General features: G+C 45.9%; 1 protein-coding gene across 4 annotated transcripts in view; it reads right to left on the reverse strand.

The window, feature by feature from the left end:
* Positions 1-25,042, reverse strand: part of EHBP1 (EH domain binding protein 1) — a 2,118,711-nt gene that overhangs the window by 502,253 nt on the left and 1,591,416 nt on the right. For 3 of the 4 annotated variants that reach the window (XM_085612564.1, XM_085612563.1, XM_085612566.1), the window contains one exon: positions 24,009-24,116. The exons of the other annotated variant lie outside the window; for it this stretch is intronic. In XM_085612564.1, coding sequence (XP_085468690.1) covers positions 24,009-24,116 — 108 coding nt within the window. The remainder of the gene's footprint in view (positions 1-24,008; positions 24,117-25,042) is intronic. 4 annotated transcript variants of the gene reach the window in all.

Here is a 25,042-nt window from a genome sequence, read left to right on the forward strand (position 1 = left end):
TGGCGCCGGGGCCAGAGCCACTGGCGCAGGATCCTGTGTCGCCGGGGTTTGCGCCGGTGGAGGAGCCGCCGGCCCAACAGTATCTGGACACGGGACCGCAGGCTCGAAGGCGCGCCGGCAGGAGCCCGAGGCCTAAAAAGGCGGTCCATGGTAGCAAGGAATTCTTGCACCTGTTCGGGAGTCGCTGACGGACCCAGGTATGGCGGGTAGGCCGCGGGACTCCCAGGCTCCAGGGGAACCGCCGGGGCGAAGCCCCTGTCCCCGCGTCCGCCTCTAGGGAGCGACGGGAGGGACTTCGGAGAGCGAACATGCTTCTTCGACTTCTTTTTATGGCGTCGCTTACCGGAATCCGAAGGCGAAGACTTGGAGCCTGAGGAGCGACGGCTCCGCGGCCCCTGGACCCGGGGCGGCGGCGTGACGAATACCGGACCTCCAGCAACTTCCTACGCCGCTCCCGCAAGGCTTTGGTGGCCATGGCTCGACAATCCCGGCAGTCCCGGGAGCCGTAGGCAGTCTCCAGGCAGTAGAGGCAAACATCGTGGGGGTCCGCCACCGACATATTCCGGAGACAGGCCCCACAGGACTTAAAGCCGGGCATCCCTACCTGCACCAGGAGAAAAGAGAGGAGGCAAAAAGTCTCAAAATAGTAGTCAAAAAGTGACTAAGGTACGTGCTCAATCCGGATCTGCGCTTGCTGGCGCGGAAAAAGAAAGAACTGACGTCCTTGCGCATGGGTGGCGCCTAAGTACTCTCCGTGGCGTCATCTAGGCGCTTACGACACCAGTGACGGACGCGGAGCCGCACGACGCCACCTACTGACGCGCAGGGGTACTGCTAAGCGAAACTTTCTGGATTCAGTCTGACGCCTGGGGATATTCTAAGGTAAGGAATCTATCACTAACGTGTCTCTTTCAGATACTAATGACATTGCGCATTCTCTTTGTAGGCGAACAAGTCTAACCAAGGCTCTCCCCACTGTTGAAAGAGGTCTGGCGCCACCTCCGACTGGAGACACCATTCGTGGTCCGCTAGGCATCGACGGCTGAGTGTGTGTGCCCTGGTGTTCAGTGAACACTTGCACCAACCTCCTCTTGACAAAGGGAAGGAATGCTTTCAATAGTAGTCGGTTCGCCCAAAGCTCCAACAAGTTTATGTAGAGCCCCAACTCCACCGGAGACCAGAGTCCTCTGATCACCACATCTCCCAAATAGCCGCCCCATCCAAGGAGTGATGCATCTGTCACGACTGTGAGATCTGGTCGTGGAAGGGCGAGGGTCTGCTTCTGACCCAACTGAGATCTGTTAACCACCACTTCAGGTCTTTTGCAGTTCCCTTCAAGATCAGTTCCATGTTAGAGAGCTTCTCCTGATGCTGCGCCCACTAGAACTTCAGGTCAGACTGCAGAGCCTGCATACGCCAACAGTTTTTTAATATATAGTAGCCATGGAATTTCTCGCCAACCAATCTGAGCACATAAGTTCCATAACTAGCTGCCTATAAGAGGCTAATTCTTCATTGGACCATGATCTATGCCAATACAATAATGGTGTGAGTTTGTACATTAAGGAAATTGGATAAACGCCTACATCAAGTAGTTGCAGTAAATAAGGGGCACTCGGCCGGAGATTTAATAAGGACCTCACAAATTTACTTTTGCAGCTATAAATCCCCTATGCTTTGCATAACCCCAAAGCTCTGAACCTTAAATAGCAGACCCTTTAGCTTTAACATTATATATCTTCACTAAAAGGGCAAGGAACTTTGACTTTGTGTTCTTTACCAATTTCAGACTAGCCCTGTATTCCTGTTGGAGCTTCAGAGTACACTTTTTGATCTGCAGGACTATGATAGCTTGTTGGGCACTTGAACACCTAAGTAGTCAAAGACAGAGACTTGCTGAAGAAGTTCATTATGTAGCCTAATGCACAAGTTACTACTTGTGTAACAATATATCTGTAAGAGACATTAGTTAGTGATAGATTCCTTACCTTAGACTATCCTCAGGCGTCAGACTGGATCCGGAAAGTTTTGCTAGCAGTACCCCTGCGCGTCAGTAGGTGGCGTCTTGCGGCTCCGCATCCGTTGATGGTGTCGTAAGCGCCGAGATGACGTCACGGAGTCTACTTAGGCGCCACCAATGCGAGCTGACGTCAGTTCTGTACACAACTTTCCGCGCCAGGAACGCAGAGCCATGCAAGAAACTGACCACTGGTGCCATGAAACTAGGGCTCTAAAAAGGGGGATGACCTTAACCCTAGAAATCAGTTAGCAGAACGGGGAGGATGGGTGGGGCGGTAAGGGATCTATCACTAACTAATGTCTCTTACAGATATATCGTTACACAGTAGTAACTTGTGCATCTGAAAGAGACACGTTAGTGATAGATTCCTTACCTTAGAATAGATACCCCAGCAATACCAACCCTGGTGGTGGGTCTGTGAACAAGATTACACCAGAAAGTCACGGAGAACAGAACGACCAAAGAAGCCGTCTCTACGGATCTGACTGTAAAGGCAATAATGCTTGGTAAACGTGTGCAGCGAGGCCCACGTAGCTGCCTGACAAATGTCCTGCAAGGGGACACCGCGTCCCAAAGTAGTAGTGGCTGCCGTTGTCCTGGTAGAATGGGCACGCAGCCCCACAGGAGGCTCCTTCTTAGCCAACGAGTAACAGGCCTTGATGCAGAGAATGACTCACCGAGAGATGGTCCGCCTGTGCACAGCCCGACCTCTTTTGGTGCCCAAGTAGCCAACAAAGAGCTGGTCATCCACCCGGGACAGCGCACATTTTGGGTCCAGACAGTGGAGCCTCTCTTCCTCTTTTGAAGGATGTGGAGGCAGAAAGAAGGTGGGCCAAGTGATAGTCTGCCCGATGTGGAAGGGCGTGACAACCTTTGGCAAGAAAGAACGATGGGTCCTTAAAACCACCTTGTCCGGATGAACAGAAAGGAATGGAGGTTTGGAAGAAAGAGCCTGGAGCTCACTCACTCTTCTGGCAGCTACCAGGAAGGCCGTCTTGAGAGTGAGAAGACGCAAAGGACAGGTATGAAGGGGCTCAAAGGGAGCGCACATCAGATATGTCAAGACAAGGTTTAAGTCCCATTGAGGCATTATGAACGGTACGGGAGGAAATATGTGCGTAATGCCTTTTAGGAAACGGTTAACAACCGGGGATTTAAAAAGAGAAGGCTGGTCTGGACGCTGTAAAAAGGCGGAGATGGCCGAAAGATAACCTTTGATAGTGCCCCGAGCAGAGTCCTGCTGGCCCAAAGAAAAAAGGAACAGAAGGACTTCAGAAAGAGGGGCAGAAAGGGGATCCACAGCCTTAGCTGTGCACCATGCCACAAACTTTGTCCACCTGCAGGCATATACCGTCTTAGTGGGGGGACGCCTGGCTGCCAGAATGACCTCACAGACTTCGGGAGGAAGATCGAAAGCTCTCAACTGTCACCGCTCAATCTCCACGCATGGAGGTGGAGGCTGGACAGGTTCGGGTAGAGGACCGTCCCCTGCTGCTGCGACAGAAGATCCTCCCGAAGAGGCAGTCGGATCGAGGGATTGATCGCCATGCTGATTAGCTTGGGATACCAGTATCTTCGTGCCCAATCCGGAGGCACAAGGATGACTTGGGCCAGGTCGCGCCGAATCTTCTTCAGCACTCTGGGCAGAAGTGGTATAGGCGGAAAGGTGTACAATAGACCGCAACTCCACTCGCGATGAAAAGCGTCGCCTAGCGAGTGCCTTTTAGTGAAGCTTAATAAAAAAACATTATCTATTCGCTGTTCAAAAATAATAACATATTGCTGTGTCAATGTTTGTTACAAGTATAATGTGAATGAAAAGTGCACTTCCTTAAAATAACTGTACTGGGCTGATATTTGGTTTCACGTGTGATCAAGCACTTAAAGTACTGGAAAAGAACTATCCAGTAACACATTCAATTGTTGGGGTTTGGAGACCCAACTTACAAAGTAAACAAACAGGTATTTTGTGGGTGCCCTTGTAGAAATAGGAGTATATTCAAGAGAGTTGCATACTTATTATATGTGCAGAGTAAGAGGTGTACTCATGTAAGTAAGTGCTGGGTGATGGTGAATAGTGTGAGTGAGTGCAGCAAGTGTAGAGTGAAAAATGTGCCATGCATGAGCTGCATGAATGCAATGTGAGACAAGGGCCCATGTGAGTGTCGGGTGAGAGAAGTGCATGCAGAGAAAGAGTGAGTGAGTGCAGGGTGGTTTTAACAGTGTAAATACAGAGTGAGTGATGTGCGTGTGTGTGGTGTAGGGTGAGTGGAGATAGAGAAGGGGGATCTGTGAGAGTGATTGGCGAGTGCATGGTGAGAGGAGTTAGTGCAGAGTGAGTGGTGTGTCCCTTTCAGTTCCAGCAGACTATTGTCCCTGTGTGCAGACAGGATGAACAGAGTGCCTATATGAATCCAGGCTGAGAGGTTTGTTTCTATGTGTGCAGGGTGAGAGGAGGAAGTTCAGAGTGAGTGGTATTACTCCAGGGTGAGTGGTGTGACTCCAAGGTGAATGCTATGTTTGTTTGCGTGGTGTGAGTGCAGGGTGAGTGGTGTGCCTGTGTGAGTAAAGGGTGAGATGTGTGTGTGACAGGAGTGCCTATGTGAGTGCACAGTGAGCGATGTGACAGTGTGAGAGTAGAGTGAGGAGTGACTGCAGGGTGAGTGATGTGACATGAATTTGGGTGCGCGTGAAAGTGCAGAGTGGGAGGAATGCAGGCATGGTGAGTGATGTGATTGTTTGAGTGAGATTGTAGAGTGAGAAGTGAGAGTGACAGGTGAGTGAAGTGTCACATGAGTGTAGGGTGAGTAGTGTGCTTGTGTAAGTGCAGGGTGAAAAGCATGAGTACATGGTGAATGGTTTGAGTGCAGTGTGATCACTGAGTGCAGGGTGAGCGGTGTGCTCATGTAACCACAGGGTAAGTGAAGGGAGAACGGTGTGTGTTAATGGCGAGGCCCATGAGTGCAATGTGGTCGCTGTGAGTGCAGGGTAAGAGGTGTGCTTAAATGAGCGCAAGGTAAGAGGAGCATAAACGTGTGAGTGCATGTTAAACAGCATGAGTGGAGTGTCAAGTGCGCGCAGGGTGAGTGGTGTGTTCATATGAGTGCAGGGTAGGAGGAGGGTGAATTGCGTGAGTGCATGGTGAGCAGTGTGAGTGCGGTGTGATTGCTGTGAGTGTGAAAGTGTCGGATGAGCGTTGAGAATAAGGAGTGAGTTGTGTGAATGCAGGACGTATTCCCAGACTCCTGGAGAAACTTAGCATTGTATTGATGGCTGGAGTAGGGTTTCAGATATAACAAACTATTACTATTATGGCATCAATCAGGGATGGGGTGGAGGAAACAAATTAAGTGCTGATCCTGCAACGAACTTTCAGTCTCCTGATTAGGATTGGCAGCTGATCAGATTTCTACCAGCACCACTGGTATTATGATGTCCCAGCCAGCACAAAACTAAGCAAAATCACATAAAGCTGGTATTTTTAGAACTTATCTGTTCATACATCAAACAGCAAACATAAATAGAAAGCACTTTTAAAAGTGTTCTAGGGCTGCATTAATGATCATCTGCTAATAATTAAAGAAAACAAAGACAGAAAAGTCATGGTACAAATCAATACATTTCATTTTATTTCCAAGCCTACTTAGCTTCGTACTTTTGCGGACTCTTTAAACAACAAATGGCCAATATTTTTATTTTGGAAAGGTGGCATCCCTACTCCTGAGATGCCTTTTCACCTAATGAATTCTCCCACTGTGGCAGTAAAAATAAAAATGTAAGGAATAGGCAGAGTAGGGACCCAGAGAAAACAAGCATTTTCAATGCAATATGTCTCGCATTTTTTAGAGTTTGAGCTATTGACCTTAAATGACAAAGTGCTATACCTATGCGACTTTGTTTGGCGTTGTTAATGAAAATATATTTTACGTATGTTTATGGAGTGGCTGATGATATTATTTGGGGGAATGTTGTCTACATTCATTTTTTAATGATGTTTGTATATGGGTATTGTATTTTATTCTATGGGGGATTTCTTCCGAAATAAACATTTCTACTACTATAGCTGGACTCTACAAAGAGATTTCATTTAATAGCAGACGCATATTAGTGGCTTTCGAATTTGTACATAGATTTTGACATTTTACCTCAGAATTTGATAAATTATATTTGCATTGACAATAATTGCAAATCACGTACTACAGCTGGTACTGATGCTGATTGTATACATGATGCATGGTAATGTCCGACCATTGCGAGCTACAGGAAGTACGTTTTCACTTCAATTAATGAAATGGGGAATTCACATTTAACTTAATCCCTATTAATTGCATTGTTGGGCTACATAGCAGAAGCCCCAGGTCCTCATAAAGACTTGTGGCCATGGCGTTGTTACTTGCGAAGCAGCGGGTCGCAATGAGATGGATGAGCAAACTATCGCCAATATTTAGATTAGATTCAAGGCCTAATGTACTGAAAGATATAGCAGACATTTACTCAATCAGGAAAGTCCTGCAGCCATACCCTGCTACTTTTGGGACCCACTTCGACATTAATTGATCACAAGAAGTAAGAGATAAGGATGTGAATAGACTAAATGTAGTTGTGTAGAATATATGTAGATTAACTGTCCCCACTAAATCAAATAGAGACTTGATTGATGGCACGGGGTAAAGTCCGGTGCAGATAGTGTGAAACCACTTTTACATCCCTCAACATACACCCACTAGACGACAACTGTATTAGGAACTGCTTGATACATAACTGCTGCTAATCCATGTGGTGTAATATATAAATATGTGATTATAGTATTAATGTGCTTATGTCTATAAAATAATAAGACACATATGATACATAGACAAAACTGTTTGGAAAACTTAGTACACCGGATAGAATGTAGTTGTACATTAATAAACCTTAAAATAAAGTATAAAATATGTCGAGCTGCACTCTTTTTCGGTTCTAAAGATAACAATGAGAGGACGCATATTCCTTTCAAACATCGTTTCTTATGTCCAAAGAGTTTTAACACTAGGTCAAGGAAATATTTTTAAAACATCTGTTCGCAATACAACTTTTACTTGATCCCCTAGCACTCCTTCCTCATTCAGGACCACCCAATCGGCTCAAACATAGAGGAATTTTTTGTTTCTGTTTCTATATTGCAATGTTTGTTTACAATGATGTGTTTTGATACGAAATAATCTTGGTGTGTGTGTTGTGTAGCTCTTGTATTTTTCTATTGTTTGTGAACACGGAAAAATGGTGCCCACTGATTGATGCAAAGTCAAGCGCTATATGTCACAATGATGTGTTGTGACTTGTGTTGAGTATCTTAGAGGGTGAATGTTTGTTTTCGGCCAAGGCATGGTCTTTCTCCACAATGACCATGGAGTGCATGATGTCTATAGCTTGTGTATGGTTTTATCCATTGTTTGCCAACATGGAAATGGTGTAAAGTAGTTTGATGCATAATAAAACTGCATATATTCCTGTGTAACATTATGTGTGTCAGCAGATCTGTGACTACGGTCTTCCAAGGTATAGGCATCGCCAAAGCCACCCTTGTGGAGTGTGCTTTGTATTTTTTGTCTAGTATTCACAAACACCATAAATGGTTAAAAGTGGTTTAGAGCCAAACTCAGTATGTCCCAGAAAAGCATTAGGTGACCACGCGCTACTTACACGGATCGCCCATGAAAGCAACCTAATATCTGTCGCACCATGCTGAACTTATAATGGATGTAATTTTGTCTGTAATTTTAGCACTTCCGGGTAGCACAGCAACCAATCGCTAAGCCTAAACATATTCCAGAGTCGTCTAGGAATGGGTGGTACTGCACATTTTTAAATGATCTAGGATTGGAGCACTGAAGGCACAGCAGCCGATCTCAGTACAGCACAGCAAATTCTGAAGTTCTGATTGTTTTAAGGACTTCGCTTGTGCTTTCAGTTGAGCCGTCCTCCTGTAGTTAGCGGGTGGTCTAGAGTGGCGCAGGTTATGCTGGAGGTTCACTTTAAATTGAGGTAGTCACGTACCTGGTGGTGATATTCTCTCTCAGGACGGGTAGATTTGGGTGCTGCTGCCTACCGTCTAGATGGAGGCAGGCATGGGATTGTGCGCGGACTAGAGATGCTTTTTAGGTCTCGCCTAGTGATGCAGCGCATGCGCTGTCGCCTTGGCGAGACCTATTGTAGTCGGTTTCTCTGCCGATGGGGGACAGGAGATGTGCACGCGTACGGACAGGAGATGGGCACTCTGTACGCGTGCACATCTCCTGTCCCTGCGTAGGGCTGGCTTTTGAACACAGCGCTCGCCCCACCCAAGCTGCCTCGCGCCTCCTCCTGCAAAATTGCACCAGGTGAAACCCATGCGTAACTCCACGCAGGGGCTTCGGGCATGGGCGCCGTCCCACATAGTCCACCTCACGCCTCTTCCTGCAAAACGGAAGGAGCGGGCACCACTCCCCAGAATATTCCTGACGTGCTGCACGTCCGCGCGCCTCAGCCAGCAACAAACATGAGCAGCTGTCAAATGGCACCGGTTAAGAGCCGTAATAGGGGATGGCACGAGGAAAAAGCCCCCTTATTCCAATGTCCGCATGTTAGTCCACATTCTAACGGCCAATAACTTATAATGCACATTTATTTGGTACAGAGATTCCACCCTGACTCGGAGTGTACGGATCCCCGAATCCTCGTACTGAATAAGCAGATGCTTGTAACGAGGCTCAAAGTTGTGAGAGGTGGGCGATCGAATCTCAAGGAAAGATGCTAAGATTTTGTTTGATATTGATGGGTGATTCATTAATTGATTTATATATACCCATGGAAGGTCTCTCCTACAGGGAGGGGTGCCAGCTTTTATTTAGGCGCCCCCCTGCCAAGAAAAACATGAATTTCGCATTGTGTAATGTAACTGATGCTTATATAAAGCGCACCGTTACCTTCGTGCAATACAAAACTGCACCCAAAAAAACGCCAATAACTACTTACAAGGATAACCGTAACTTAGAACTTAGGGTACTTCAACTCCTTAACAAACTGTCTGTTACTTCTCAAACCTGCGATTGGAAAGAGCTGTTTACTCAAATGTGTCTGGTTTCCTACTTGGTAAATAAGCCTCGTCAATCACGTACCAATACCGGGTCTTTGTTCTAGGGGAATCCCTGCAAAAACAAGCATCTGCAATGCAATAGGTCTCGCATTTACGCAAGTTTGAGCTATTGGCATTGTAAATGACAACGCCTTCTATTTATGTTTTAAAAACCAAAACATAAATAAAAGGCATTGTCATTTACAATAACAATAGCTCAAACTCGCGTAAATGCGAGACCTATTGCATTGCAAATGCTTGTTTTTATGTATGCTTTGGGCATGAGCAACTGTGTGTTCACGCGTAGGTGTTTGCACCTTTCACTTACATTCCACAAAGAGCGGCCCCTTGACAGAAAGGGGGGTTCTTTATCTCAATTTAAAATTCGGCAAACAAGCAAAGTCTGCAATCCCAGCAGGAAAGCTCATATATTAATTGAGATCTGACACGGAGACGGCAGCAGCCACTGGAAGGCAGATAACACACAAATTGTAGTGTCACTGCTACCAGGACAAGAATCAGGGATGAGCAAGAAGTTTCATGACTGCATGGCAGCAGTTAAAACCTGGATGACAAAGAACTGCCTGAAACTAAATTCAGCCAAAACTGAGATCCTTATGTTTGGAAATAAGACCAATTTCTGGACCCCGGACTTGTGGCCGGTGGAATCGGGTACCCTCCCTAAACCCACGAGGAAGGCAAAAAACCTGGGTGTTATAGTGGATGATAGACTGAACTTCGGGATTGGAATAATGCCACGACATCAGTCACTTTTCACTCTATTAAACTGATAAAAAAGGTTAAACCATTCCTGCCAGAAGACAGTTTACGAACTGTCATCTCAGCCCTCATTTTATCACGGCTGGATTACTGCAATGGGCTCTACTTGAATATTCAAGAGCGGCACCTAAATAAACTGCAGATCCTGCAAAACGCTGCAGCAAGACTCATAACAGGTACTTCCAAATTTGTATCGGTCACCAAGGAAATTAAAAGACTACACTGGCTGCCTATCAGCAAACAGGTGTGTTTCAAGTCTTTATGCACATTCTTCAAGGCTCTACATGGCCTGGGTCCTGAATATTTGAAACGCCGGCTTCAATGGTACACTCCCAAAAAACGTTGCGCTCACTAGGAGCCAAACTAGTGAGCGTACCACCCACTAAGAAAGCTACGTGGGGGGGAAGAAGTTTCATCACATGCGTGGCCAAGGCCTGGAATGACCTCCCATGGAATCTGAGGAACTCCACTGACCACCTCGTATTCAGGAAAGAACTGAAAACTTGGATTTTTAGCGAATAGAATCTCCCACTGACAATTTCCCCGTAATCCTGATCTCAGAAGAGTTAGCTACCAGCGCCAGGAAACCCCGGGGTAACCTTTGCGCTTTAAAAATGTAAATAACATAACATAACAAGGCAGGGAGCGAACAAAGAGGAGTCCGCTGCAGCCGGAAAGAGGGAGCAAGCGTGGGCGAGTGCCATTCCTGCACTTAAACAAGCAAAAATGAAAAAAAGCTTGGCAAAGGTAATAAATAACATAACGAGTAACAGCACAGGTAAGAGGGGCAGTCCTCATGGAAGGATACAAAATTCCAAAAGGAGGGACTACTAAGTGTATTGACCAATGAAAAGACAGCATTTTAAACGGCAGTAAAAGGAACCAATGAAAATCATAGGCGTTTTTTGAAGCGCATATTCTAGATACAGCATGTCTCTTTGAGATAGCGCATGCTCTGCCTAGGCAAGGCCTGAAAAAAGCCTAGCTAACCAGTTCACAAAAAGCATATAAATGGTCTTTCAAGACCTGTTAAAAACAAGATGTGGCTGAGATAAGACTCCAGACACTGCCGAGCCGATGCCACAGCAGCTTAAGCTACAGCAACCCGGGCTGAGACACACGGCATGTGGATGGCTAAAGCCCTTTTAGTCCTATGGGCTTTGCACGCCTGGCTTCTGACGTAATGTAATGCCAAAGCTGCAGAAAAGGGAATGTTCTCTTTGACACATGACAAAGAACTCCCATGGTATGTCCCATATGAAACACTGTAGTCAGACTTAAATTAGTTATTTTTATTAATAATATTAACATTACATTTACTTAAGCAACATGAACACTTTAAAAAACAAACTATACAACTAGTCGTTGTGCAATCACCAAGTGAGTCAATATAGGTTCGAATAAAAGATTGAAGAAATACGTTTTGAATGCCTATTGAACCTGTAAAGGGCTGTCTTTAGATTAGTATCATCTGCTAATGAGTTCCATATTCCAGTGCCAAAGGAAAAAAATTGGTAATCATCTTTCCAATGAGCCTGAATTCTAGTATTTTTTTGAAGTATCTGACTGGCTGATCTCACTGTCTCCCCTCTGATATATCTGGCACACTTATCCTTCAGGTACCCGGGGGCAATTCCCTTAAGACATCTGTACACCATGCAGGCCAGTTTAGAAGTTATGTGTTTTTAGGTCTCGCCTGGCGTTAGCAGCGCGCATGCACTGCTCTCGCCATGCGAAGGCCTTTTGCAATCGATTCAGCCAAAGCTAAACATGCACACGTACGTACGGACAGTCCGACGCCATCTTGTTACACACGTGTACGGATGGGCAAAAAAATGCACGTGCATTTGGACAGCCCAACGCCATCTTTGTTTGCGCTGCCCTGGCCATGCGAGGGCCTTTTGCAATCGATTCAGCCAAAGCTAAACATGCAAGCTTGCGGATGGACAAAGATGGCTGCTCTCGTCATTCAGCCAAAGCTAAACATGCACACGTACGTACGGACAGTGGACAGCCCGACGCCATCTTGTTAAGCACGCGTACGGATGGACAAAAAAACGCACGCGCATGTGAACAGCCCGACGCCATCTTTGTTTACTTTAATTAGTGTAGGGATGTGTACATACGCGTGCATGGCGGCGTGCTTTCGCTTTCCCTCCCTCCACAGTATGTGCAAACGCGCGCGCAAGGGGCGCATTGGTGACAGCTTGTTTGTCTCTGCTGTACTCACTCCTATGCTAGACTCCTCTCCCTCAGAGCGAAGCCCTCCTCAGGTCTCCCTGCAGTCTGGGACTGCTCTAGTCCGTCCTAATCTATGCTTTCTCCTCAGCCCATCCTGAGCAGTGTTCACTCTTGCCTTGGCACGTGCTGCAGTCCAGGCAGTTGTCCCTCTATCTGCTGTTAATACTACTTCTCCTGCCCAGGCTGCAGCCCTCCTGTTCGAGACTCTTCTCCCGTCTTTCTTTCTCGAGCGGTGCTCCATCCAGCCTCGGGATGTGCTCCTTCCTGCTCTCTTCTCGACGCCCTCATGTCCCGCTGTGCTCCCTTTTGCCTCGCACTGTGCTCTCTCCTGCTTCGCGCTGTGCTCCCTTCTGCCTCGCGCTGTGCTCCCTTCTGCCTCACGCTGTGCTCTCTCCTGCCTCGTGCTGTGCTCCCTTCTGCCTCGCGCTGTGCTCTCTCCTGCCTCGCGCTGTGCTCTCTCCTGCCTCGCGCTGTGCTCTCTCCTGCCTCGCGCTGTGCTCTCTCCTGCCTCGCGCTGTGCTCTCTCCTGCCTCGCGCTGTGCTCTCTCCTGCCTCGCGCTGTGCTCTCTCCTGCCTCACGCTGTGCTCTCTCCTGCCTCACGCTGTGCTCTCTCCTGCCTCGCGCAATGCTCCCACCCGCCTCGTGCACCCTTCTGCCAGACGCTATGGTCTCATACACTAGGCAGTGCTTCCACCTGGCCTCCACTGCTCTACCTCCTGATCCACGCTGTGCCCCCTGCTATCCTCATCCCCCTCCCCTCCCCTCCACATAGTGTTTTGCTCCCTCCTATTCCGAGCTCTACTTCCTCTGGGGTGTTTTCGCTCCTTTTCTCTGAATGGAATTCCTGCCAGCTCCTCAGAAGAGGGGGAGTTTCCGACTCCTCCCCGGTAAATTCACCACCCCAGCCCTTCCCAGCCCTGCCTGTAAAACCCAAGAAGTCTGATCCTCCGAGAGCTGCTCAGTGCGCGAGCTGCAGCTTCACTACAGCACGGGCCGAGGGAAGCCCCATGTGGAAGACCGTCCCGGTATCGAGCAGCCAGATGCATCACACCTGTGCACAGCAGGAGGGAGCGCGCGAGACACACCGGGCTTACAGCCTGAGAGCAGTACTCGTGCGACGCACCTGTGCTCATCTTGGCTACACCACACCTGAGGGAAGACTGAGTGCACCACACCTGAGGGGAGACTGGGTGCACCCTGCCGAAGCATACAGCGGAGGTGCTGCACCTGAGACCATCTCTGTGGCCCCGCAACTGTGCATATAAATGGCACACTGCACCTGTGCACTGATTTTTCATATACGAGTGGAAGGCAGCGTATGTCGGTGCTACCTGCAAGCAGCACTGGTACTGTGCACTGCAAGACAGGCAGGACTGGTATCACTTCCCGAGCACTAAGAGGTGATTTATTCTATGATCACTTGATCAGAAATATTGCCTCATTATGGTCAATGGAATGAAGCACTGTTATCAGTATTCAGTGTTGCCCTGACTAAGAATTCAGTTGACGTGAATAGTGTGATGTGATCATTAAGAAATCGATGCTGTGATCAATAAAAATCGTGTGCTGCACACAATGTCGTGATAAACAATATGAAACATTTAATGAATTGAAATTGTGTCATCACCAGTGGGGATTCCATGCTATGACTAATAAGAAATGCACTATTGTGGTCAAGAAGAGTTTCCAGCCATCACAATAAAAAATGGCATGCTAAGTAAGGTGATAAAAATCCAAGACTTATATTAATAATAATAACATTCCATGATCACGTGCGCTGTTATCTCTTACTGGCTCAGTCCCATGTGTCTCACTGTAGCACTAGAACATTACACTCCGGCCTAGTAGCTTTACCAGTGCGTGTTTTAAAATGTCGGCACAGAAACAATTTGTTCCTATGAACAACAAACCCAGAGAACCAAGTGGATGTCTAGTCCAGTTCTACTAGAAAACATCATAGAAGTCAGTTAGGTCGTCATGAAGTGTGTGTGTTGTTGCTTTCTCCACACAAGAGCGACAAGCACCACTGCAATGAATGTTCCAGGGGCCGCTTGTGACATTTTTGACTTTCCTGTCTGAGAAACCGAGCCGCGGTCTCCACGCCTAGGTCTTGTGCTTTTCCACTTCCTGTTCTCATTGTTATCGCACAATGAGGCACCCTGAGCCGTGAGCACCGCTCCTACATCCAGGCCCTTACAAACTGCTCCAAGCCTCTCTCTCTTGCACATAACCCACACCTCCGAATGTTACTAAGGGATGTATGACTGTGGGACACTTCAGGAATAAAAAATGCAATAGGTCTCGCCTTTCATTAAGTTAAAGCCATTTGCTTTGCTATACAATATCATTAGCAAAGCAAAGGGCTTTAACTTAATCAAGGCAAGGCCTATTGCATTTTCAATGCTTGTTCCACAGGTCCACAGGTAACCAATGAGGAGAGACTAGGCCTGCTCTAACAATCTAACACCCGCAGATCGTTTCAACCTCAATACCAGCCTGTAAGCCATATTTTTAACAAACTGCAGTTTATTAATCTGTATCTTTATTAGTCCTCCAAGAATGACACGTAAATAATAAAGGCGGGAGACAAAACCCCAAGATTTCTGAGAGTTTTACCGAAAGTTGTAGGCAGGACGAAAAGTTCCAAAGATATTTCCAGAGAACCGAGAGTTTGTGGATTGAATCCCAAAAAAGATATGTTTTGCCACATTCAGTTCACTTACAGCCATCTCTTGTTCATCCAAAGGGCTATGCCATCCAATTTTCTTTTTAGACTGAAGTTGTCATGAAGGCAGTGGACACGTGTGGAAAAATCAGTGACCAGAGACAGAAGGGTCTAACCATCCCCCCTACATGTGCAGAGAGGATAGTTTGTCAATGATTGAAAGCTATTTAAAAGAGAATTGATTCTTTTTTTAACTTCCGAGTCCACTAACAGTATAATTTCCTCCAAGACAGAAAAATTTAAACTGTTGCTGTATTCAAGTGTTTATAAAGAAGGCAGCAAAATGAGTAATCAATCCACACTAGAAAACAGTGCAAATGTTCTGCTAAAATTCAATGGTGAACAATATGTTGAATGTGCGTGTTGCTTTAAATCACATATCGAGCTATAGTCCCAAGAAAACAGCATGCTTTACCACTGGATTGACAAACACATCACTTCATAGAAGATGGTATTTAACAAAAAGTAAATGCTTGGAATGAGTGGGACTAGTTCAAGTGTAATATTAAACAACATCTCTGTTCTCTCATGCAGGTCATCTTTGTATGCAAACAGTGATTTGCTAGCATAAGTGTACCAGCCACGGAGCTCCTGAAGTTGCTATTTCATTTGTGTGGACACTAATGCAAGCAGCAGCCAAGGACAACAGTCTACAGAAGCATCTGGAACTTCTGCAAGAAGGGGGAAAGCACTCAGTGGTGACTGAGTGATGTTTATGTTACACAGCATATTTTTGTCTTATATCCCACAACGTATATGTAATCTACCATTCGCTTAAAAGGGTGACGGAGACTGTACCTATCCTAAAGGAATAACAGTGGCAAACAACGTAATCATAAAGGAGAGGTCCATCATTAGAGAACAAATCTAGTTACCTTTTTTAAATTTCTTTAATGTTTTTTTTAACACACAGGTGCCAGCCTGACAAGGTAATAGTTAGCCATAAGCAATTGACAGTGATATAGGTGCAATTGTGGATCCCAAAAACTGTAGATACAACAGACACATATTTACAATATCATGTGACCATATCATCTGCTTAGCATTATCAATGCCTCCGTAGGATATAGCAACTAAGACTAGTAACAGAGAAGCAACTATAGAAGTGATTGGAAAAGGTGATTACTCTCAAAATGACAGGGGGACTAGATAATTGCTATGGCATCAGACAAAATGAAGGAGTAAGCGCAACATTGCAATGTGTGCATGCACTATCACGGATAGGATAGTATTTATAGAGTGCACTTATACCCGATGGTGTCAAGGCAGTGAGCAGACAAAAAACACAGAAGCAGAGACGAAAGTGCAACTGCAGCCAAATTAAGATGTGAAGAGCCAGGTTTTCAGATGTTTTTTTTTAAAAACTGGATAAGAGTCCACCCTGGAGATAAAGGGAGGCAGCGAGTTTCATAGTTTGGCGGCCGCTACTGAGAAGGAGCAACCACCCCATCTGGTCCTGCGGAATTTGGGAGTCACAAGTTTTTTTTTTTGTGAGGAGGATCTCAGGAGCCTTCCTGGGGTGTACCATTGAAAAAGAGTTTTCAAGTGCGGTGTACCCTTACTATGCATGGCCTTGAATACAATGCTCAAAGCCTTAAAGCATATATTCTTCCTGATAGGGAGCCAATGCTGGGACCAAATCCCATTTTTGACAGATTGACACCTGGGAATTTTAATTATCAGCTGCATCGCTGCGTTCTGTACCACTTGGAGCTTACTAAGGGAGACCGCATTGATGTTTAGGTACAGAGCGTTGCAATAGTCCAACCGGGAGGTGACTAGAGATGATGATAGACTGGTGCAGTTATGATGGAATGAAAGGTAAAACCTTTCTCAGAATCCTCAGTATATAAAAACAAGTGCTAACTGTGCGGCTGACCTGTGCATCAAAGCTCAGACCATCGTGAAAGATAGCCCCAGATTTTTTGCTGTCTTAATCGGGACAGGGAGAGGACCACAGACTGCCAGCCAACATGAGCTTGACCAGATGGAATTTTTCGAACCAAATACCAACACTTCAGTCTAGTTTGCGTTGATCCTCAGTGAATTGTCCTTCATCCAACAGATAATACTGGACCTGCACTGATTGAGCCTCTCTGCAACCAATTGCAGGTCATTAGAAATGGATACAATATTTTGCGTATCATCCGCATAAGAGAGCACCAGACAGCCAAAAGATCGCACCAGGTTGGCCAATGGGGTCACTTATAGATTAAAAAGAGTGGGGCTCAGAGACGAACCCTGGGGCACTCTACAAGGAAGGCTAAAAGCCTTGGCTCTAAAGCTTCCATAGCTGACGATCTGAACCCTGTTTGACATAAAAGAGAGGAGAAGCTGCAAGGCACTCCCAGCGATTCCCACTTGCCGCAAGTGCTGAGCCATATGCACCGGGGAGACGGTATCGAAAGCTGCCGACAGGTCAAGTATTACCAGGAACGCCATTCCGCCCTGACCGACCTGCGCACAGATACAATCAGTTGCCGCAATCAGGGCAGACTCAGTGCTATAACCGGCGCAGAAACCATTCTGAGAAAGATCAAAGATCTCCTGTAATTCATCAATTCTTTATTGATGAAATTCTCCAGGATCTTAGCAGGGGCAGGGAGGAGAGAGAATGGACGAAAATTCTTCAGATCTTGGGGGTCAACATTGGGTTTTCGAGAAGTGGAGAAACAATTGTTTTCTTCCAGATGGACGGGTAAGACGCAAATTGAAGTGTTTCATTAAACACTTTGCACAGGAAGTTTAGCCACTGGATGTGGGGCCACTTTGAGTATGGAAGGTGTGCACAGGTCCGATGGAGCACCAGATTTTAGGCTCAACAAAAGTTTCTTTGTTTGTTGAACCATAATCTGTGAAAAAGTGGTAAAAAGAGTCCTAAGTAAGATCCACAGGGGCCGGTTCCTCCACTCCAAGTGGGGTAAGATCATGAACAAATCTTAAGGACCTTGTCCTGAAAGTAAGTTGCAATTCTTATGTGAGACTCAGAGAAGGGGGAGGGGCAACCCAGCGGATATGTGTCAGGTGAGAAGAAATACGAGGTTTTGCAAACATCTAGCAAAGGAGGGATGTCAACAGGGCCGGACTGGGAACCAAAACCGGCCCTGGCAAAGTGCTCGGCCGCCCCCCCCCGTCCCGGGGCTTGGGGGTGCCGCCGAGCTCTTTGTCAGGGCCGGTTTTCGGCCGATTTTGTAACAGGGCCGATTCTGCAGCTATGCTGCAAAAACGGCCCTGTAACAAAAACGGCCCCCAGGGGCCCAAAACCAGCCCCCACCCGTGCGGCGCACTGGGGGATTGCCCGGTGCCCACTACGGCCAGTCCGGCCCTGGATGCCAAACAGGACTGAGCAAGAGGTCGGAGCAGTACTGATTCAAGGCTGGGCTCGCAGCAAATGGAACCTGAAAGCGCTGTGTGCACCGGCCCACTTATGGTGGAAGAGAGTTACCTTTAGCTGCTGTTTGGAAGCAGAGCACCAGAGTATGACAGTGCATAGAAACAGGATGCTTACAGAGACCTCTGGCCTTCTCGTTTTTAGGGCAGTACTCCCCACAGTGACCCGTGCAACCAGTGGCTGCCGCCATGCTGCAGCCATAAGAGGGAGTGGGGCCTTCCAGTGGCTCGTTACCGCATGCGTAGCCAAGAGCAGTGCCAAAGCAAGAAGCTGAGCTATTGTTTTATGTTTCCTTGTACGTTGGTATAACCCCAAAGCGTACACCTCCCAACTAGTTACAATGGTCATTTCTATTGTAATTACAATAAGTTCTCACCAGTAATGAGATGGCAATGGGTAGGACCACACTTTATGGCACAGGTCAATATTGCAAAGGTGGCAGCACGTGTGTGCACCAGGAAAGTATTCATTAATCTTGGCAGGAGATAGATATGCCTTGTGCATTACAAAATATTGCGTTTCGGGAAACCGTAAAAAGGTAAACTAGCACTCTGTCCAACTCTTTATCCATAAGAGCTCATCCAAATTCCATTTCCCATTTGACTCGGCGGCAGCCAGGGGATATCTGGGTGTTTTTACCAACGATTTAGGAAGCCAGTTAACTAACCGATGTCCACTGCCCGTAACATGGAGCTATAGTATCAGAGCATGGGTCAGCGGTTTAGCAACGGCAGTGTTCCAATGGGTTTTCAGAATACCGGTCAATGTGTAATACATTAGGAAGTGCTTTCTGTGAATGTTATGGTGATCCATCAGCTCGGCAGAGGACATCAGGGTGATATTCTTGAATAAGTCTCCAAAGGTGGTAAAGCCTGCCTTGTACCAGGCCTGAATCCTGGCAGTTGTTAGATAACCTTTGTTCTGTGGAGAACCCAGGAGAGTGAAGACTAGAGCATAAGGGACAACAGGCACCATGATGCGCAAGCTTCTGCAAAAAATGTAGGAGGCCACTCGGAGCAAACACGGAGAGGGGAGGGTCACACTTCGCACCGGATGGAAAAGTTGCAAGAGGAGCTCCAGGCGCCAAGAGCATTGAGTAGACACAGTGTCATCAAGGTGACGCTCAGCGAATGAGCGACTCACCCACTGCAATCGCACCATGAAGTAAGTGTTCATAACTGGGAGCTATGAACCACAGAAAGGACCGTCCCTAGTTGTGTCTAAGAAATGCCCAATTTAGTGGGGGCAAATCACAAAAATTGACGGACTGGCATCACACACCACCAGGTGTCATGCTTCATCATCTGCCAGTCCTCGCCCTCTAAAAAACGCGTTTGATAGAGGGCGGGCATACACCCCAAGACAGGGATGCACTTCTAAACTAAGTGGGGGCCCAAACAAAAAAAGGAGTGAGTGAATTTAAAAACCATCATAGTATACCTGAACAATTTTTATTCTATGGGGTTACTATGTGGGATTAAAATATATAAGTGCGGTGAGTGGGAACCTTATCATCCCGTCGCCGCTGTGAATCAGTGATTGTTAATAGGGGGTCAACATGTTTCTGCCTGTATTGTCTACTTGGGTACGTGGCATTCGTCAGGACCTTAAATATTGGGCTCCAATCTTACCACTGGGGGCGTAGGCCTATAGCCAGCTGCCACCTGTTTAGAGAAACCCTATTGGAAAAACCTATTTGCCCCATGGGAGGGGTAAGGGGGAAATCCTTGTGGCCACATTAGTTCAAGGCGTACTCCCTGCTAGAAAACCTAGTGCTGCATGCGTCCAGCCTCCTCCCCGATAACTGGGAGCTGTCAGTCCTCCCGGTCCATCAGCAACTGCAGCCTGGCCAGTGTCCCCCTATAACAGTTGCTGCTCTAGATCAGGTCCCCCAAGAAAAAATCGAGCATGCGGAAACATTTTACCAGCAGCCTGAGAGGAAGGTTAGCAAAATAATATGAAAGGTGCGGGACCACAACCATTTTGGAGGTGGGCTATTCTGCCAATGACTGATAACAAAAGTATTTTCCAAAACATGGCCTGCCCGTGTATCGCTGACACTGTTCTGGTAAGATTTCCTTTGAACAGGATACTTTCCCCATGGTATATTCTGACTCCGAGGTACCAGGACGTGCAGGGTTACTATGAAAATTTCTCTCCAACATCCGGTGTAGGGTCTTACAACCTGGCTCGGAGGGGGGAGAGACAAGATTTCCGCCACTTTATGCGGAGTCCGGAAATGGCAACAAAGACTTTGAGGGTGTACACTATCCTGCATGACATACCACCACATCATGAAGATGTAGCAAAATATCTCTTGCACACTGGGAAACAGCTTGGGTTCTGTCTCCAAGTGGTATCCCGTAGCGGACACACTCATGCAAGAAAAGCCAATGGCTCCATCACCATGGTGAAAAGAAGATGGGACAGTGGAAAACCCAACTTTGTGCCCTCATGAATTCCTATGGCTGCTGATATAAGCCTCCCCGTTCGAGCCTGTGCCGATGGCGCTGAATATAAAAGGTGAACCACTGCAATAAATACCCTACCCTGCCCATAACACTAGCATTAGCTGGAAAAGGCCCGCTTGCATGCCGCCTGGGGCCAGGTACCCGAGCTAGACTCCATGACCCTGAAGACCCTACCAATATTGAGAGAAGTGTTCCTACCAGGCACGAAGCCATTTTGATCATGGTGCATAAGCTGCCGGACCAGTGACAACAGGCAGTCCACTAAAGCCTTACATAATATTTCATAATCAGTGTTTGAGATCGTCAGGGGATTATATATGAGGATAGGTCTGGCTCATCCCTACCTGGTTTTGAAATAGCAGTGCCTCTCTCAGAGAAGATGGGAGGAGGCCCTCTTCTAGTAGAGCATCTGATACCTACACTAGTTGCGCGGTTAATCGAGCAGAAAAGGTGCGGTAGAACGTCAGTGGGAGTCCATCCCGACCTGGAGTTTTGATAGAACAAATCTAGTTATTTGAGGCTATTCTAGCTGTACACAGAAGAAGCTTACTCCATTTGAGGAAGGAATGTCTATAACAGGCGTCTCACCGGCTTAGATGCAATGCAGCAGAATTAAGACAAGGGCAGCAGTAGTATAAAGTGTAACTAATATCTAGGCAACTAAACACAAATAAAACGAGAAAAGGCTGCTCTCTAAATAAATAATTGCAAAAGTACCAAAAAGAACACAGTAACTCCAAAATCCAACAATTTACATCACAGGGAGCTTTGCCTTCAAAACCGCATAAGACACTTGCATACATCCAAAACGTTATATAAATGTATCGGCTTCAGAGTGCATTTAGAATGCATGTCTAGAATGCATGTCTAAAGTATTTACATACGACTGTAAGCAACATATACTTTTTCATAAGAGTAATAGAAGAAGAAGAAATAGCTATAAATCGTACAAACGTAAGGAAACCTATAAAAGCAAAGACGTAATTATTTTCAAAAATGTTTTTTTCTCTATAACAACGGCTACGTGGACTAAATCATTAATTAAACTGTGGGCAGGGCAAGGGTTCAGCAAGTGACAGGGTCACTAATCCAGTCAGGGATGATCTGGTATAAAACTTTCTCAAGCCATTTTTCGCTGGAAGACTTCAAAGGCTGCCGCCATTTCGTCCATCATCGGAGATCATGGCTTCTTGAGTAATAGCTGACATATTTTTTATCCCTCTTACTCGACTCCACGTCTTCGTGCGTCCATCCCGCTCATAGTGATGACCAGGTCACTGCCTCGGAAGGGGGGGGGGGGGCAGGTGCCAACAGACTTAATTATCAGTTGGGAATGCGTCCTGGATTAGGAAGCACCGACAGAGGTCGCACTTACTGTGCACGAGTTGCACTCTCGAGCGTGGCTGGAGCAACCATGTGAGAACTACAACGTGGTTGTAGCAAAGGCAGCACATTACAAAGACGGGCGCTTTCTGCGGTCAACGCGATCGGGAACTTGTGCCTTGTCCCAAGATTGTTGGAAACTAAAGGGGGGATACACGGAAGAGTTTACTGTCTGCCAGAGAGGGAGATGGTAACACGAGGAATGAGACTTGAATTAGACATCCTCGTAGGACAAACGCCACTAAAAAGTGCAGGCTGTTGTGAGTTGCATCTGGCCTTTTGTGTCCTCTGCTTCCCACCCTGATAATGCCTTTATTCTCTGCGTTGACTAAATGCAACTTTTATAATCATAATATGCAACATAGATAGTCATGTCATCTGTAATTGGGCCCCCCTGGTGTAAAGCGCGTTGACACCCTCTGGGGAGTAATGTGCTACAGGAAAAAATGTAAATAATTAAATAGTACACTATAACGCAAACACAGGAGCAAGTACTCTGGAGGCGCCATCATTGTACAAAACACTATGTCACAATGAGTAGAACTATATAATGGAACCAGTATGCAAGCACTGGTTCTTTGCAGTGCTCATGTTCAGATTATATATTCTGCCCTTTCGCTCCGGCTGTAAATGTCGCTTTGAGGAACGAAAAGTGGCGCCGTTTACTTAAAGAACTACCAAGTAGTCGAAAGGTCTGTGATCTTTCCGGTAATTTATGAAGAGTGGTTGTTTGCCTATTCACCTATATGTTAAATAGGTTTTTAAAATGCAGGCATCGTAAATTCTCATGAGAGCAATGTATTGCAGTATGCTGAATGACATACTGCGAATTACAGATGTACCAAATGTTGCCCTGGCAAATACATAAAATCCCCACGTTCGCCATATATATTCAAGCTGTAAAAAGATTGCTTCATTTTAAATAGTCTTTTTGCTGTGCAGTGAGCAATAGGAGCTCGCGGAAAGTAAGACATATTCGCTATCTCAACTACCCGTCTGGTTGTGCACTAAAAAGCAAACATTTCTCAGACAATGAGTAAAACAAACAATTTTATGGCAGTCAATACCATATGCACGCCAAGCTCCTCGAAGCTCATAAGGTAAAAAAACGAAATAGGGAATAGTGGCCCGATTTTAACACTTAGTCCCACATTAGGAATACCCTGGATATTAATAAAATCTTGGCTTGTTTTGGGTGCAATAAATAACACGCATTACCAGTTTTGCTCATTAATGGGGCACAATGTCTAGCTTTTGGTGCTTACTACGCCAGAAACTGCAGCTTCCGGTAATTCCTTCGACTTTTTTTCCCCTCCAGTTACAAGCAAGTTTGACCAGCAGAAAATTAACAGGGCCTGAGCACTTTATCATACTTGGTATTTATTGGGTATGATAAACTCTGCACCACTCATAATTCCGACCTCTGATGGAAATTGGGGTTTCTGCAAAGGTCGGAATTTTCTGGTCCAGTGTTTCACAGGGCCTAAATAGGTTAAGACAGACCCGGAATGTGCATTACTCAGCAGGCCACACTTTGCCAGACGTAAATGATTCATATTTACAAGTGTAAAGCATATGTTCTTAAAGATTCCCACTACAAAGCATCCGATTTAGGTGAAAATAGTATTCAGTTTTGCTTGCGGTTGGCAAAAATATTCCCATACTCCATAAGACGACAATACTACATACTGATAAAAAAGCTTTTGATTTTTAAAATATGCCACCATTTCAAAAGGCAGAATCTTGCACTCACGTCTCTTAAATGTTCAAAGCAGTGAATCAAAACAATTAAAGACACAGCACAAAAACTCACAGGCAGAAGCAAGTCATGCAGAAGGAACTGTGAGAATGGGGAATTGGTCTATTCATGCGGGAGGACACGAAACAGCATCATTCTAATTACCAGCAATGCCAAGTTCAGAGTGAGAGTTAGTACGTTCATCTCCATTGGCCACACTAGCACCCTCGAGGCTCTTCTCATTAGAACCAAGATCACAAGTGTCTTCCACATCTGTGGGAACAGGTAAGGTTAGTCTGGAGAACACAGAGCTGTCTGGTCAATGTACAATTACACATAAGTAGTGAATGCACAGTTGGCATCGCTTCACACATACTGGTTCAAGGACGGTTTTGGCCGTGCGACGCTGCTTAAAAGAACAAGTATTGGCATAGCCAATAGGTCTCGCCTTTGGGACCTTATAAGTGTTTAGCCATGCAACAGTTGATGTTGTTGCACCAAAGATATTGTGCTGCATAACTAAATACTTATAAGGTACTAAAGGCGAGACCTATTGGCTATGCCAATGCTTGTTTTCGCTTGCTGCCTGTTTAATATCAAGTGAACAAACTTGCGTTTTCATGTCTCAGTAAGATGCTATTTGAATGTATTTTCACAGAAAAGGCAACAACCTTCCCAAGAATGTTAAAATGTTGTTTCAGCAGAAATATGCATGTTTAAGGTTTCGGCTAGCTGTATTAGCAGAATCACAGAAAATGTACCAACATTTGTTCTAGTAGAGGTGGCGTCTGTGGAAAGCTCCATGTTGTAGAATAACGAGAGACTTTCAAAATATATTTTAATGCAACTGTTTCACTCTTATTTAATTCGGATTGGTTTATTCTGTGGGAACCATGTACAACTGTAGGAAATCCGTTGTCCAGAATCCTGTAAAAGTATGCTGTGTTTTTAGTCTCTTTTTACTGACCTTCGGTGGGGAATACATTCCGGATTGCTCTTCCATTATATTCTCTGCATTTTTGCTGAACTGAACTTTACTGAGTTCTTTGTTTGATCCTGTATTCTAACTGACATTTGAAATCTGATTTTTTAATTGTTTTGACTATAATACGGGAGTTCTGTAGGATTTACAATCTGAAAATAAACCATTAAGGTCTAAACCTTCCCTGTCATTCTTGTAGGACCAAATGGGTTCTATG

This window comes from Triturus cristatus, chromosome 6 (assembly GCF_964204655.1).
Source record: "Triturus cristatus chromosome 6, aTriCri1.1, whole genome shotgun sequence".
Classification (NCBI taxonomy): Eukaryota; Metazoa; Chordata; class Amphibia; order Caudata; family Salamandridae; genus Triturus; species Triturus cristatus.